Source organism: Ichthyophthirius multifiliis (assembly GCF_000220395.1).
Source record: "Ichthyophthirius multifiliis unplaced genomic scaffold scaff_1120509251233, whole genome shotgun sequence".
NCBI classification, from domain to species: domain Eukaryota; phylum Ciliophora; class Oligohymenophorea; order Hymenostomatida; genus Ichthyophthirius; species Ichthyophthirius multifiliis.
This window is the reverse complement of record NW_004086074.1, coordinates 82,094-98,008: the sequence shown is the minus strand read 5'-3', so window position 1 is coordinate 98,008 and position 15,915 is coordinate 82,094. Positions and strand designations below refer to the sequence as shown.

General features: G+C 14.9%; 2 protein-coding genes across 2 annotated transcripts, besides 24 other annotated features; both read left to right on the top strand. All coding sequences in view use genetic code 6, as the record gives it.

Annotated features, from left to right (window-relative positions):
- Nucleotides 1–70: part of a microsatellite that runs on past the window's edge.
- Nucleotides 1–81: part of a microsatellite that runs on past the window's edge.
- Nucleotides 82–371: 290 nt separating this feature from the next.
- Nucleotides 372–405: a microsatellite.
- Nucleotides 406–2,975: 2,570 nt separating this feature from the next.
- Nucleotides 2,976–3,016: a microsatellite.
- Nucleotides 3,009–3,042: a microsatellite.
- A 963-nt stretch (nucleotides 3,043–4,005) lies between these two features.
- Nucleotides 4,006–4,053: a microsatellite.
- Nucleotides 4,048–4,121: a microsatellite.
- Nucleotides 4,051–4,099: a microsatellite.
- Nucleotides 4,122–4,162: 41 nt separating the features above from the next.
- Nucleotides 4,163–4,211: a microsatellite.
- Nucleotides 4,212–5,252: 1,041 nt separating this feature from the next.
- Nucleotides 5,253–5,277: a microsatellite.
- Nucleotides 5,278–8,651: 3,374 nt separating this feature from the next.
- Nucleotides 8,652–8,740: a microsatellite.
- Nucleotides 8,654–8,745: a microsatellite.
- A 1,168-nt stretch (nucleotides 8,746–9,913) lies between these two features.
- Nucleotides 9,914–9,972: a microsatellite.
- A 1,236-nt stretch (nucleotides 9,973–11,208) lies between these two features.
- Nucleotides 11,209–11,260: a microsatellite.
- Nucleotides 11,261–11,324: 64 nt separating this feature from the next.
- Nucleotides 11,325–11,357: a microsatellite.
- A 219-nt stretch (nucleotides 11,358–11,576) lies between these two features.
- IMG5_164990 (hypothetical protein) lies at nucleotides 11,577–11,888 on the top strand (the record flags this gene model as incomplete). Its single annotated transcript, XM_004030218.1, has 1 exon — nucleotides 11,577–11,888. One exon carries the CDS (start codon nucleotides 11,577–11,579, stop codon nucleotides 11,886–11,888), a length of 312 nt encoding a protein of 103 aa, XP_004030266.1.
- A 414-nt stretch (nucleotides 11,889–12,302) lies between these two features.
- Nucleotides 12,303–12,863, top strand: IMG5_164980 (hypothetical protein; the record flags this gene model as incomplete). Its single annotated transcript, XM_004030217.1, has 2 exons — nucleotides 12,303–12,401; nucleotides 12,561–12,863. 2 exons carry the CDS (start codon nucleotides 12,303–12,305, stop codon nucleotides 12,861–12,863), a joined length of 402 nt encoding a protein of 133 aa, XP_004030265.1.
- A 134-nt stretch (nucleotides 12,864–12,997) lies between these two features.
- Nucleotides 12,998–13,038: a microsatellite.
- Nucleotides 13,039–13,226: 188 nt separating this feature from the next.
- Nucleotides 13,227–13,297: a microsatellite.
- Nucleotides 13,283–13,357: a microsatellite.
- Nucleotides 13,291–13,411: a microsatellite.
- Nucleotides 13,320–13,429: a microsatellite.
- Nucleotides 13,430–13,794: 365 nt separating this feature from the next.
- Nucleotides 13,795–13,830: a microsatellite.
- A 301-nt stretch (nucleotides 13,831–14,131) lies between these two features.
- Nucleotides 14,132–14,180: a microsatellite.
- Nucleotides 14,181–15,130: 950 nt separating this feature from the next.
- Nucleotides 15,131–15,204: a microsatellite.
- Nucleotides 15,131–15,205: a microsatellite.
- Between the last annotated feature and the right edge of the window lie 710 nt (nucleotides 15,206–15,915).

The window sequence follows — 15,915 nt, the reverse complement described above, 5'->3', positions numbered from 1 at the left end:
TATATATATATATATATATATATATATATATATATATATATATATATATATATATATATATATATATATAACTATAAATAATAAAAAAAGATAATTTAGTGGAACTGATTTAATAATTTATCTCTATTATGAAGAATAGGAAAAAAACGAAATTTATTATTAAAATTTAAGAAAGTTAATCTAATAATTATAGAAAAATTCAAACAAAAGCTTCAATGGATTAAAAATGTTATTTATAAATGTAGGATTTATAAAAAAAGATTAAATTTAAGCAATAGATAGTATAAATAATACAATAAGTGTATAAAGTTAAAATAATGAATAATGGGAAAATACATTTTTCTAAGACAGTGAAGGATAAATAAGGAAGCAAATAAAATATTTAAATAATATATTATAAATAAACAAGGATACATAATTATAAAGTTAAATTTTAGAATATTATAATATTCTATGTTACAATTTCGAATAAATTAACAATATAATAATAAACGAAGAAGTATTTTGTGAAAAGATATTTAGGGATAATTTGCAAAAAGCTATTTATAAAAATATATTAACGAAAAACTTTTTTGGAAAAATAAAATGTACTTCTATAAGCAAATAATTAAAAAAAATAATAAATGTCATTTCTTTTAGTAAATAACGATAAAATAGTACTTTATTTTAATTATTTTAAACTAATAAATTAATTGGTTATTAATAAAATATGAAAAGTTATTTCTATTTTAAATGTCTTATTAATTAATCTTTTAATATCCTATTCTAAAATTTCTATTAAGTATTAGAAAATAGTCATCTTATTCCTTTCGAATAATTAAACAATGAAGAAATATATACGTTTCTGAGTGTTTAAGATTGCTTTAATATGATTAAAGAATATTTATAAAAAATGAATTTTGATTATTTTGATATTTCTATAAAAAAATATTTAAAAAAATAATTTTTTAATACTTATAAATACTAAAATATAAACAAAATAATAGAAAAAACATATTTTTGTATTTTAGATTTAAAAAAGGATAATTAATAAGACATTTCTTTTGTAAAAAAATAATGTAAAGAGTTCTATAATGTTTTAAAAGATATTGAAATAGATAATATTGAATAAAAAGGTATAAATGGAAATTGGTAGTTAATTTTTATTAAGTTTTTAGATTCTTTAGTTAATTATTTCAAATCTAATGATATACCTTTAATAATTAATAAAGATTTTGATTAAATATATGATTTAAAAGAAATTCAAGTCAATGCTGAAAAATAGTATTCAGAAATGTTAAAATTAATAAAAAATTTATACAGTTTTTAATAAAAAATAGAGAAAGAAACTTAAAATAATATAAATATTTAAAAATAAAAAATAAATCAAAATATATTAAATACTAAAAATAATTTAGCCTAAAAAATTATTGTAAATAATGAAAATAATGCAAATAATTATAAACAATAAGATATAAATGATAATAAAAGCTCTAATATAAATATTCAAAATACTAATAAACCAAATTAAGCATAATAAACTATAAAATCCCATTCAGAAATAGAATCTTCTTATTCAGATTAAAGCGAATATTTAAGTGAAAAGGAATTAAAATAAAAGTAAATATATATATATATATATATTATTTTTATTTTTTTTTAATAATTTTTTTTGGTTTAAAATTATTTAAAGAATTTAATCAAGTAAAAGAAGAGGAGCTTGCTTAGTTTCAAATTAATAAGAAGAAAATTTAAATAATAAATAATATGAAGAAAAAATAAGAAAACTTATTTGCGGTGAAAAAATATCACCTATAAAATTAGATAGTGATTTTGTTTGAAAAAAAAAATTATTTATTTTAATATAAATTATTCCATATAAAAAAAAAATATTAATTAATTATTATTTTTTATAAAAATTTATTTTAGCAATTTAAAAAATTTATTTAGTTATAAAATATAAATATATTTTGTTTATTTATATATGGATATAATATACTTTTTTTAACTTTTATTTAATTATAAAATCTTTTTTTTCTCAAGAGACTTATGTAATAATAATAATAAATTAAATATAAAAAAAATTATATAAATAAGTCTAAAATAATTTACAATGATATTAATTTATATATAATACTAAATTAAGGTAAGTTATTATTTTAAATAACATTTTTTATTAATTTTATTATTAGGTATGTCTAAATTAATGTAATAAACTATTAATAGATTTAATTAAATAATGAAATCTTGTAATTTATTAAAATTCGTACACCAGTTAGATTCTATTTTAAATAAAAAAGCAAAGTGATATTAAAAATCACTTGGTTTATGGTATTGATTTTATTTATTAAATTTTATCCTATGTTTATTTAGCCATACTAATTTTACTTATTTTATATACATAATATAATCCTGGAATACAACAAATTAATCCAATAAACCAAAATCCACTTCCTTTTGAAAAATCAATCTCTTCATCATTAAAGCAGACAATAAATCCAACAATAAACAAAATAATCCCTAATATACTGAGGAAAACAGATGTATATTTTAAACAATTGGGTATTTTTAAAACATTTTATAATTCTTTTTATTCTTCAATACTGTTTATTTGTTAGTTTTTAAAAAATTCATTCTCGAAAATCTCTCTATTTTACTATAAAGTAAAATCTATGTTTTAATTTATTTTATCATTTTAAAATATTTAATTATCCTTTTATATATCATTTATATATATTTTTTTTTCTAATAAAACTTATTTATCTCTAGTTTCGTGATTTAGTATTTCTTTTTTTGGTATTTCTTTTAAATCTTATTTTTATTTATTTATTTACTCGTTTTTATTTTTTGTACTTTCTTATTTTTCATTATCTATATTTATATCTATTTAACCAATTAATACATCTCCTACATTTTAGCTGCATAATTGACTTCGTTAAGAAATCATTTATATTTTTTATATTTATAAAATATTATTATTAAAAAAAAAATATATATATTATAAATTATTATTAATAAATTTTATAATATAATTATTCTTTTTCTAATTATTTTTTTTCTAATATAAAAATATTATATTGAAGATTAATTTTATGAAAAAAATTAAATATAAATTATATTAAATAGAAAATAAATATATTTTATAATATATAATTAATGTTTTTTTGATTAATATTAATATTATAATATAAAATAATTATTTTTTTATAAAATTTTCAACTATTTAAATAAAAAAACAATTATTTTTAAATATTTGTTAATTTATTAATAAAATTTTTGTGATTTTAAATATTTTACTCACTTAATTATAATTTTTTTTATAATTAAATTAATTAAAAGAATTTAATATATTTAAGATTATAAAGGCATTTTATTATTTTAATAAATACATTTGGTTTATTAATTTTTAATATTTTTTTTTTTTATTTTATTATTACGTGAATTTAATAATACATATTAGCATATTTATTTTTATTATTTTTAATTTCTCTAAAGACATTTTTTCTTATTAAATTTTAAAATATTTTTATTTAAATTCTTTTAAAATTAAATTATAAATGCAATATTATGTTTTTGTAATTAAAGTAATATTAGATGCTTATTTTCGTTTTTACTATAAAATATAAATAAATAAATTAAAACAAAATCTATTAATACTTAACATTTTTATTTTAAAGAAAATATTATTATTTTAAGCATACCTAATATTTTCAAAATTTTTTTATATAGTATTGTATTAAATTAAAAAATGATTTTTTTTAGTTTCATTATGTATAAAATAAATAGATAATTTTAGTAATTTAAGTATAAAAAAGTATTTTTAATAAAAAAAAAAAAAAAAAAATAATATGAGTCATTTATAGATGTATTATTATTTACATAAAAGAAATTTGAGTTATCTCAAAATATTAAAGTTATTTAATATGTCTTGAAAAAAATAAACTTTTAGTTAATTTTAATAAAAATATAAATGGAAAATTTATTGTTTGTGTTAATAAAAAAATAAATAATAAAAAGAAAAAAACATTAATAAAAAATATATAAATATATTTAAAAAAAATATTTTAAATATATATATATATTTTTATATTTATATATTTATATATTTATTTGTTTATATACTTATATAATCTTATATATTTTTATCAAATCTATTAATAATAGTTAACATATAAATTTACTTTATAATATTCATAATATTATTATAATATAATTATCATATATTTTATAATTATTTACATTATACATTTCAAAACATTTAATATTTGTTTTTTTAATGTTATAAAAATATGGTTTAAAAGTTCTTAATTATTTTGACGGACATTTTTAACAAATTCATGAAATACATAATAAAAAAATTATATAATATGTAAATGTTAATATACCACATTAATTAAATAATGGCATTATGAATAAAAATTAAGATTGGTTTATTTTTAATACACATTAAGATTCTCATTATGAAAGAAATTACAAAGATTGGTTTATGAGATAATTTTTGCATAGTTATACTGATGTTTCAATAATGAATGTATATAATCAAATTAATTAATTAATTTACTAAATTATTTTTTTTTATTTTAATATTTAAGCTTGATAATCTCATTCATGCCCCTTAAATAGATTTTACTTTATTTGAAAAATTAGGAATTTATGTAAACTTTAAGTATATTTTTATTTTTCTTGTTTAATTTTTACTAAACATAGGAAATATATTTAGAATACACAAAGGCAAACAGACTTTTATTTGAAAAATAATAAATTCTTTAAGGACAAATTAATAAAAATTTTTATATAATGTGTAAATAGTTAAATATTTAAAACATAAGCAATATATAAATGTTAAAAAATGCCCATACAAATAAATTTCTATGTGTAAAATAATAAAATATGGATTTAATATTAAAAGAATTAAATGATGAAACAGCAAATTTCATGAGGTTTATTTTAATATAAATTAATATTTTATTTTTGTTTAAATAAAAAATAAATAATATTAGACAATACAACATAAGATTATTACCTTTAGAAAGGTTTAGTTCTTATGGGTTAGTCGAATATATACAAAACAAAAAGAAATATAATAAAATATTTATAGAAGATGATGTTTTTAATGATAAATTAGCTGAAACAAAAAATAGAGAAAGCTTACCAGAATTACTACTCATTATGTCACATTAAAGTGATGAATTTGATATTTAAAAACATAAAAGAAAATTTATTAATTTTGAAACTATTATGGTATAAAAATAATTTAATATTTTGAAATGTTCTTTTTTTTTTTTTTTTTTTTTTTTTAAAACAAAAAAAAAAGGATTAAAATTATTTAATTGGTTCAGATGTTTAAGATAAAAATTGCAAAATAAAATATTTTGCTTTCGAAAAAAGAGATGTTGTTTATTCAGAATATCTAAAAGAAGAATTAAAAGAAGAATAAGAAACTAGTGATTATGATAAATTATAATAAAGAAAACAGTAATAAAAAATGTAAAATACTTAAAGAAATCAAAGAAAAAGAAATAAAAAAAAAAATTGAATATTAAAAATATTTTCATTTTAATTTTAAAAATGTATTTATTTATTAAAGTATAAAAATTAATTGTATTAATAAATATTTTAAAATATAGAATGCGTTTGTTATCAAAGGAAATTTATATTTATATTTAAAAATAAATAATTAATTGATAAATATATTATTAAAATAATTAAAATATATTAATAAAATATCGAATTGTAAATATTATTTCATTTTATTTCTTTTTTCTTTTATTTTAGTTATTATTATAAATGATTTTTTAACAATTTTTTATAATAAACTCCTTAACAAATTTAAGGTTTATTTGGTAAAAAAGATTTTTAAAATACACTATTATATTAATATTTCCAACTAGGTATAATATTTGGTTTCTTTTGATTTACAATAAATTTATAAAAAATATATTATTTTATATTACATCAAGTTCTGATTTGTATTTATATGGAAGCTTATTTGGTATATTATTATTTATTATTTTAAAATGTTCACTATATTATGTAGGCATTTTTTCCCTATATGTATAAGGTAGGGGTTAACTTTTTTTATATTTTGTTAAAAAAAAAAAAACTTAATATGTATATTTACATTTAATAATTTTTTACTGTTTTTAAAGGTTTTTAATATCATTAGCATCTAAATTTTTAGATAATATACTATCTTTGATATCGATTTTATAATTTTCATCATATGTTGTTTTAACTTACATTGGATAGTTATGTACCTTTAATACAAAAAAAAACATATAAAAGTTTAAATATATTATTTATTTAAATTACCACACTTTTATGAACTGGTATTTTAAAAATTTAATTATTATAAATTTTCCAATTAACATAATTATTCTTTTATTTATTATAAAAAAAATAAAAAAAATATTTAATTATACTTAATATGTAGATTTCCCTACAAATGGAATTTTCTAATGTACAAAAGGCTCATTTTTTTTAAATTTTTCTGGTTTATGCTTTTAAAATTCTTACTTAATAAAAAATATAATTTTTATTTGCATTTAAAATTAAAAAGAATATAACTTAATTCATAGTTATGTATTTAGGGTCAATATGATTTTATTATTATTGAAGTTTTGAAAGACATTCATAAGTATTTTCTTAAGTAATTTGAGGCGTTAATGTATTTGCAAGATTTTTCTTATTATTTTGATTTCTAAAACTAAAATTATAATTTGTCATCATCCCATTTTTATAAGTAATTTTCATTTTTTAATAATTACATTTACATCTTCCACAATTACATTTCTCACAAGCACAAACCCCTTTAATTTTTAAATAATAAAATTAATTTATATTATATTTTTTTATTAAACTAAATAAATGGTGAAAGTATTCTTAATTCTGTTATATTATATATTCTAAATTCATATAATTTGCACTTATTTTGAAATCTTTAATAATTTTCTAAATTCTAGGATCATTTATTTATATATTTTCCAAAAAAGAATAATCGACTTAAAAGCAAGATTAAGTATCTGAAAAATCATTAATATTATTATTATTTGATTATTTATTTTCATTGATATTATAATTTGATTATTATTTATAAAAAGTTTTGCTTTTACTATGTGTAAAACCTTAATTATTACCTTTAATATTATTATTATTTCTATAGCTTTTGTTACTATTATTATTTTCAGAAAAGCAACTCAAACTTTTTCTTTAATATGTTTTTGGCCTTTCCTATTATAATTAGCATTTTCTATATTCATTTTTTTATAAATTTTATGATATTTTTCCAAAATTATTTGAAGTTATAGATAAAATATCATTTCTTATTTATTATTAAACTGAATTGGATCTTATTTATTTAACTTAATATTCTTCTTTTTATTTTTTATTTATTTAAATTGATATTTTTATTTACTTTCCTTTTATAAATATTAATTTCTGTTTGATGGTATACTTATAATTTCACTTTTTGAACCTTATTTTATAAATCTTAATCTATCTTCTGATGAACCTCCATGATGTTTATATATTATTATTTTTTCTTTTTTATTATCATCATATTAATTCTCCTATTCATTTAATTTTGTAAATTTATCTTTTATTTTTTAATTTTATAAAAAAACCTATTTTATTTTTATGTACACGATATAAATTTATTTTTAAAAAGATTTTTTATTTACTTAAGCTGTTTTGGGGCGATATGATTATACCTTCGATTTTAAAAGATATAAATCTTTTGGCCTTAGGAATTATTTGATTTTTTGACTCATTTTTAAAATAAAATTTTATTATTTTATTATTAATATTTTAGTTTTATATTATTTTATTTAATAATATCTATTTTTTTTCAAATTTTATTATAATTTTAAAGCTAGAAGATTTTTTTTGTAAAATTATTTATATATATATAATATTTTATAAAATAAAAATAACTTACTTTTATGTATATATTTGAATAAAAAACATATCATAAATTTATTTATATAAATATTATTTATGTATTTAAAATAAATAGTATTATTAATTAATATAAATAAAATATTTAATTAAATATATAAAAACATTATTATTATATTATTTAATATAAATAATAAGTAAAATAAAGATAATCTTATTTGTTTATTTTTTAATAAAAGAATTAAAGAATAATATTAAAATAATCAAATTTAAGTTGATAAATATAAAAATGAATTTTTAGAATTCATTAAATAGTTGTTTGAAAATTAAAAAATATAAAAAAAATTATCTTTATTTATAAATATAATATTTGTTTAAAAAAAGAATTCCTAAATAATATAAAATATATCATAAAATAAATATATAAATATAAAAATATGTAATAAGATTTTTAAAATTTATCATCAGATTATTAAAAGATATATACACAAGATAATATTTTAAATTATTTAGATTTTAAAGACTAATAATAAAGTCCTAAAGAATTTAATAATAATGATATTATAAATAATATATTGAACTCTGATATAAAAACAATATAAAATTTATAATCTAAATGCTCTTCTAATTATTACAGAAGTTCTTATAGTAATACATTATCAGGACTAAAAGATAAACAAGAAAGCACAATATTGTATTAAATAATTTAAGATTTAAAACAGCAAATATAAAATGATTAAGTATAATTGTATAATTTTCAAAGAACTAATTTTAATTTTATATATTTAAATAAATATATAAATATATATATATATATATATATATATATATTTATATATATATATATATTTATATATATATATATTTATAAAAAGAGCTCTTATTAATATTTATGCTCATATATTCCTTTAAAAGAACTTGATTTAATTGAAAAGGATAGTAATTAGTTTATAAAATATATTATGTAAATATTTGCCTATTATTTTAACGTAAAATAATAATATTAAACTTAACTTGAATTAAAAGGAGACAATAATGTAATCGAATAATGTCTTTAAAAAGCAGAAGCTGAAGTAAGGTAGCATATACGAGTAATTTTTTCTATTAAAAGAAATATATAAAAAAAACTATAATTTTAATATAAAAGATTGAATAATAACTAAAATTATATGCAGAGAATATATAAGAAAAATGTCTTTAAATTTAAAATGAAAAAGATGAAATTTAATAAAAGTTAGATTTGTGGATAGAAAAATATGAATAAGAAAGATAAATATAAAATCAATTAATTTAAATAAATAATTCGGAAATTGAAAAGCTTAAAAACGAATTAAATTTAAAAGAAAAAGAAAATTAAGAAATGCTAAAATAATTACAAACTTTAAAAATATAATTAACAACTTCTAATTATACCACAATGGATTTTTTCTAAGCAAGTCAAACAGATTAAAATTAATATAAAAGGTCTGTTAGCATAAGTACCGTAACCGAAATGTCTGAAAAGCTTAATAGTTAAACTATATATAAAGTAGAAAAACCTTAATAAATAAATAGGTTAATTAATTATATATATATATAAAAATAAATATAAATTTTTTATTTATTAGAATAACTAAAACATATGGAAAAAACAATAAAAAAGAAAATAATTAAATAATAAACTAATAAGAAATAAGAAATAAATAATATATAAATACAAAAAATACTTAAATTATATAATAACAAAATCCTAATCAATCAATAATTTTATAATCATTTAATAATATAAAATAAGTAAACTAAAACAATAGCTTAAAAAATAATACCAAAATATATAACAATAATAATATTTTAAAAAATTAACAGGCAAAGCTATCTTCCGAAACTAAAAGAAATTACTTTTATTCGAATTCTACATCTTTTTTGAATTCTTAATAACTTAATAAATAAAATAACTTGATCTTTAAATATTCTAATTTTCCGAACTAAGGAATTTTATAAACAAATCCGAGTGTGCATAGTAATATGAATAGTAGCCTTATTAACAAAAACAATCCAAATTATATAAATAATAATAAAATTTATCATAATAATAATAGTATTATAGTAAATAATAATTTAGTATAAAATACTATTTAAAATGCCTTAATAAAAACTTAATAAAGCTATTCTTTAGAAAAATCTTAATAACCTATTCCTATATATCAAAATTATTAGTAAAATTTAAGTAGTTATAGTGTTGATTATTAAAATTAAAATTTAAGAAGTTAGTATATGAAATATTAATAATAGCAATATCAATAATAAAATAATATATGATTTAAAACTAATGAATCATATATATTATATTTATTAAATTATTTTTAAGAAAATAAATAATTAAAATAAATTATTTACCAATAAAAATAAAAATATAAATTATTAAAAAAAAAAAAATATGGATAACTACACAATATAAAACCAAATAGGACAATGAACATACAGTATATAAAAACATTCGAAAAATCCTCACAAGATCAAATAACAATAATTAGCTTAAAACAAGAAAATTATTAATTTAAAAGAAATGTTTAAATATGAAAGAGTAAACATTTAAAGAAAAATCAACCGTAAAAATATCGTGAAACTAACTGAAATAATTAAACATATCAAAATTCCTTATATATAGTAGTTAAATATTTAAACTTAAACCTATTATAATTATATTCAAAAAAATGATCAGAAATAAACCGAAAAAAAAAAATTAGGAAAATAATATTTAATATATCAGATGTATTTGAGACATGAAGCTTGAAAATATTCTTATTGCAAAAAATACATAAAAGCTAAATCATGCAATATTTCAAAAATTGCTAGAAATATTCATTTAATATTTCATTTTACCGATTACATATTTACTAGATGGTATAGAGCGCCCTAAATTCTTTTAGGAAGTCTAAATTATGATTATCAAGTGGAAATTTTTTCTTTAATATGAGGTTTTGCTAAACTTTATTTGCAAAAACCTTTATGAGAAGTAAATAGTGATGTTATTTAAAATTGTAAGAACTTTAGGTAATACAGAAAAATATTAATGGAACAAAGAACATAGGTTCACAAATTAAATTGCATTTATTTAATTATCTAAATATGAAGGTATAAATTTTAAAAATATTATTTGATGGTAAATATAAGCTGCTTTGCTAATTGAAAAATTGTACATTTGGATTTTTTAATAATTAATAAACTATTTTTTATTTTAGTATTTATTTAATTTTTTTATATATTTTTTTGTTAACTTTATAAATAATATATCGAATATTATAAATTTAAATAAAAAAATCAGAAAAATAGATATATAAATTTTACTAAAAAATATATATATATATATATATATATATATATATATATATATATATATATTATAATACAAATACAAAAAATACATATATAATTTTTTTTTTAAAAAAAAAATTTATTAGAATAATTTATATTTTTTTATTTTTTTATTTTTTTATTTTTTTGAATTAATAAATATAAAATAATGTAAAGATTAAATAAATTATCAAGGTAAGATGATGAATTTGATTATGGAATTTCATAAAAAGCTTTTTAATAGACATAAACATAATATAATGGTTTTTAGAATTCTTTAAAAGGCAAATTAATTGCAATTGATGTAACAAAATAATAAAAAATATTGTTTAATTAACATTTCATTTGAAATATATAAAAAGCATAATATGGAAGAACTCTCAAGAGATATGATTAATAATATTAAAGAAGCATAAATTCTAAAAAGCGAAAAAGATACATTGTTATCAGTATTATAAATGAAAACTTAAGATGTAAAAAAGACATTAACAAACGAATTAGCAAGAATGGAAGAAGAAATGAATAGACATTTTTCGCATTAAAAATAAGAAAACTAAAGATTAGATTATTAAATAACATCATTAAAAGGTGAAAAAACAGCGTTATAATAGTAATTATTAGGTGTATAAAGAAGAATAACTGAATTAGAAACATAGGTTGGAAATGAAGAGAATGAATGAAAAATTAAAACTATTTTAATTTTAAAATAATAGAAAATATTTTTTATTTTTTTATATATTAATTCTATTTAAAATTTATAATTATTATTCTTTTTTTAAATAAAAATATTTTTTTTATTAATATTATTTATTTTTTTATTTTAAGTTTTTTAATTAAAAATAAATAAATAATAAAAATATATATATTGTACTATTTATCTATCTATCTATACATTTATTTTAATTACAAGAAAATGTAAATCAATTCGATTATTATAATTTAAAAAATACGTTTTTACGAAAAACAAAAAAAAAATATTATTAAAACCTAGTTTATTTTAAAAACGATTTAAATAAATAAATAAATCTTAATTAGATAAATATTATTAATAATATTTCTATAAACAATAAAAATAAAGAATTATAAAAAAAAAAATGAGCGTACAAAACCCTTAAGAAACTACAAGCTTAAAAACTGATATAGAAACCCAAAGATTACAAGAAAAATAAGAAAATGCTGAAGTAGCAGAAACAGTAATAATATTTTATAATTAAGAACTCCTTAAATAATCAATTAGAAACATAATCATAGAATCAATTATTTATTTAATATGTAGTGGCCTTTTCCTTTATTTTAGTACAGATAAAACACATTATTAATGCACAAATAATACTTTTATTTACTTATGTTAGTTATTGGGAATATTATTTGCTTTCTTTGTAATTGTTGATGTTATGTTACTTGTTGGTTTATGGCTTTTAAAAAAAGAACATAGTATTTTATAAATGCATGTCGTTTTTTCAGCTTTATATATTATAATTGCACTTGTTTTGATTATTTCTATAACTGTATATGATGATGTTGCTTGTGGAACTCTTCACACTTTTGCTATGATTTATTATATTGGATTTTATGCTACTATATTAGTAAAACTTGTTTTATGGTGCATTTTATTAGTTTTTAAGTATTCAGATAGCAAGGATAAAAAAAACTGAAAAAAATTTTAATTTTATTTTACAAATAAAAAAAATATATATTATTTTTATTTCGCATTTAAACTTTTATATGTTTTTTAAACTATAGTTTTTAAAAAATGATATTGAATATGAAATTTTATATAAACTTTTAGTTTTAATTAAATATTTTATATTTTATTATAATTTATATATTAATTAGTTAACCACTTTTTTTAATAATGTTATTATAATGTATGTCTATAATTAATAAAAATAATATATAAAACGGTTTATTTTTTAAAAATAAAAATATAGTAATATTTTTTTATATATAAAAAAAATATACTAAAAAATTAAAATATTAATATTTTTATTTTAAATAAAAAATTATAAATGAGATTGATATTTATATTAAAAAAAATATATATTATTTTTAAATTAAAATGGTTATTATTATAAATATAAAATATATACATATATTTAGATTTTTAAGATAAAAATAATATAAAAATATTTATATTTTTAATAAAAATGAAGATATATATAATAATATTAATTATTTTTTAATATAAAAAAAGATATATAATCAATTAATATTATATATTATATTACTTTTTAGTGTTTAATATCTCAATTAAAAATAGCTATCTAAATTTTTTTCTCTCATTTTTATTTTATCGATTTTTAAAAGAAAAATAAACAGATAATGTTAAAATATAAAATACATAATTTAAAAAATTATTAATATATGCAACTTTTATATTTACTGATTTATTTTAAATTTAATATTAATAATAAAAAAATTATTATACAGTTTTACATAATATGTAATGATAATTTACAAATAAACATTTAGAAAATGAAAATCGTTTTATTTAGATATATATTTGAATATTTTTATATAAATAAAATGAATATAATAATTTGATTTATTTTTATTTCAAAATATTTAATTTTTAAAACATTTTTTTAAAAAAAATTAAAAATAAAAAGAATTAAATATAAATTATTTTCAAATTTTTATATTAATTTCTAATTTTTTTTTTTTAAAAAAAAAACAATATTATTAAAAAAAAGAATATAAAATACATAAAAAAATATATGTCATTAAAAGTTCAAGAAGACGCTGCATCTGAAGCATCATTTGGTTAAGAAAATCATCATAATTAATCTGGGTTTTTATAAGGCTCAGTAAATAAAAAGATATAATTTTTTTTATTATAATTAAATAAATAAAGAATGAAATTTAGTAATATTTACGAAGTTTAAAAGAAAAATAAATGGGTTAAATACATTCAGTTTTTGTAAGAAAATAAAATAATAAATATATAAAAAAAAATATTAAATTAGAAAAAACATTAAGAAAAAATCGAAGAAAGTGATCGTGAGATTACTGAATAACAAAGAAAATTATTAGAAAAATAGATGGGTTAAATGAATACAGGATATGTAATTTTTTTTTTTTTAAAAAAAAAAGTCTAAATAAAAATAGAAAAAACATTAAGAAAAACTTTAAAAAAGTTAAAATCAAAATACAGAATCTTAAAAAAAATTATAAGAAGGAAATAAACCAAACACAAGCTAAAAAACAAAACTTAATAATGAAAACTCAAAAAACATACTGAACTAAAAAAAGAGAAATATCTTCATAAAAAGAAAAAGAAAAAAAGGCGTTATTTGGATTGAAAATAATCGCCCTTAAGCAGAGCTGGAATATAAACTGAGAGAATATTTGAAAAGTAAAGAAATAAAAAAAACTGAAGTACAAGAAAAATCTTAAAATTAAAAGCCAACAATAAATTTTGAATAAAAAAAACTCTCTGCTCATATTGATGAAAATTATGATTATGAAATAATGACTCATATATCCGAATCTTCTAATTATGCTTTTGAAACTGGAAACGATGTAGTTTAGCAATATTAAAAATTATTCGACAGCAGAGCTTTATCTATAAAAGCAGATTTAGATGAAATAAGAGCAAAAAAAAAAAAATATAGGGTAAAAGATTTCAAAGACGATGAAATAAGTATTTTGAATTAATTTTTTGGAAAAATAAAATAAAACAAAGAAAACTTAGTATAAAAATAAGATTTAGAAAATGCACTTTTAGAAAGGAAGGAAATATTAACTTTATATAATATAAAAGGGGAAGATTTAAGAAAAGAAATAGACAAATTTACAACAGAAAAATTCGGATATTTTTCTTTAAAAGAATTCATATAATTTATTATTACTGATAGATAATTTACTAATTCTAATTTGTATGGAAAAATGAATAATATAAAATAAAATGAGAATATTGATGTATATTATATATATATAATATTATATATATATATATATATATATATATTTATTTATTTATTAAATATTATATATAAAAATGCGATAAAATTCGTATATAATCTTTTAGTTTTATTAATTTTTTTATTTAAATTTTAAAATATATTAAATACCATAAATTTAATATATATGTTTTATATTATAGAATTAATATACTTGTTTATTAAGTGATTAGGATATTAATAAAATTCATGATGAATTCAATAAAATTGATACATTTGGAGAAGAAATAATTAGCTTGAAATAAATTATTCACGTTTTAAAAGTTAATAAATATGAAAAAAAGAAATTAGGATATGTTCAAAGAGTAGATAGATATATTTTCTTTGAAGATCTTTTTTATTAATTAGAATGTTGGATTTCTATAGGTAAAGAAAACGAAAGAAAATAGAAAGAAATGATTAGTTGGGATGATTTCCATAATTTACTAACTAATTATAAACCTAAAGATATTCCTACAAAAGACAAATATGTAGCCATTTAAAGACTTTTAGGAAAATTTTAATTTGGGGATATAATAGAAGTATCTAAAGATATAATATAGGCAATTAAAAACATATTTGGAATACTTTAAAAACATGCAGATTACTATGTAAATATTTATTTATTTATTGAAGAATTTAAGGATCATAAAGACTATTAATTTTTTAAGGGAAAGTAAATAAAATAATAATATATTATACAAATTTAAATAAAAACATAAAAAATATATATTAGATTTGTACGAAGCAAAAAATATTTAATTTT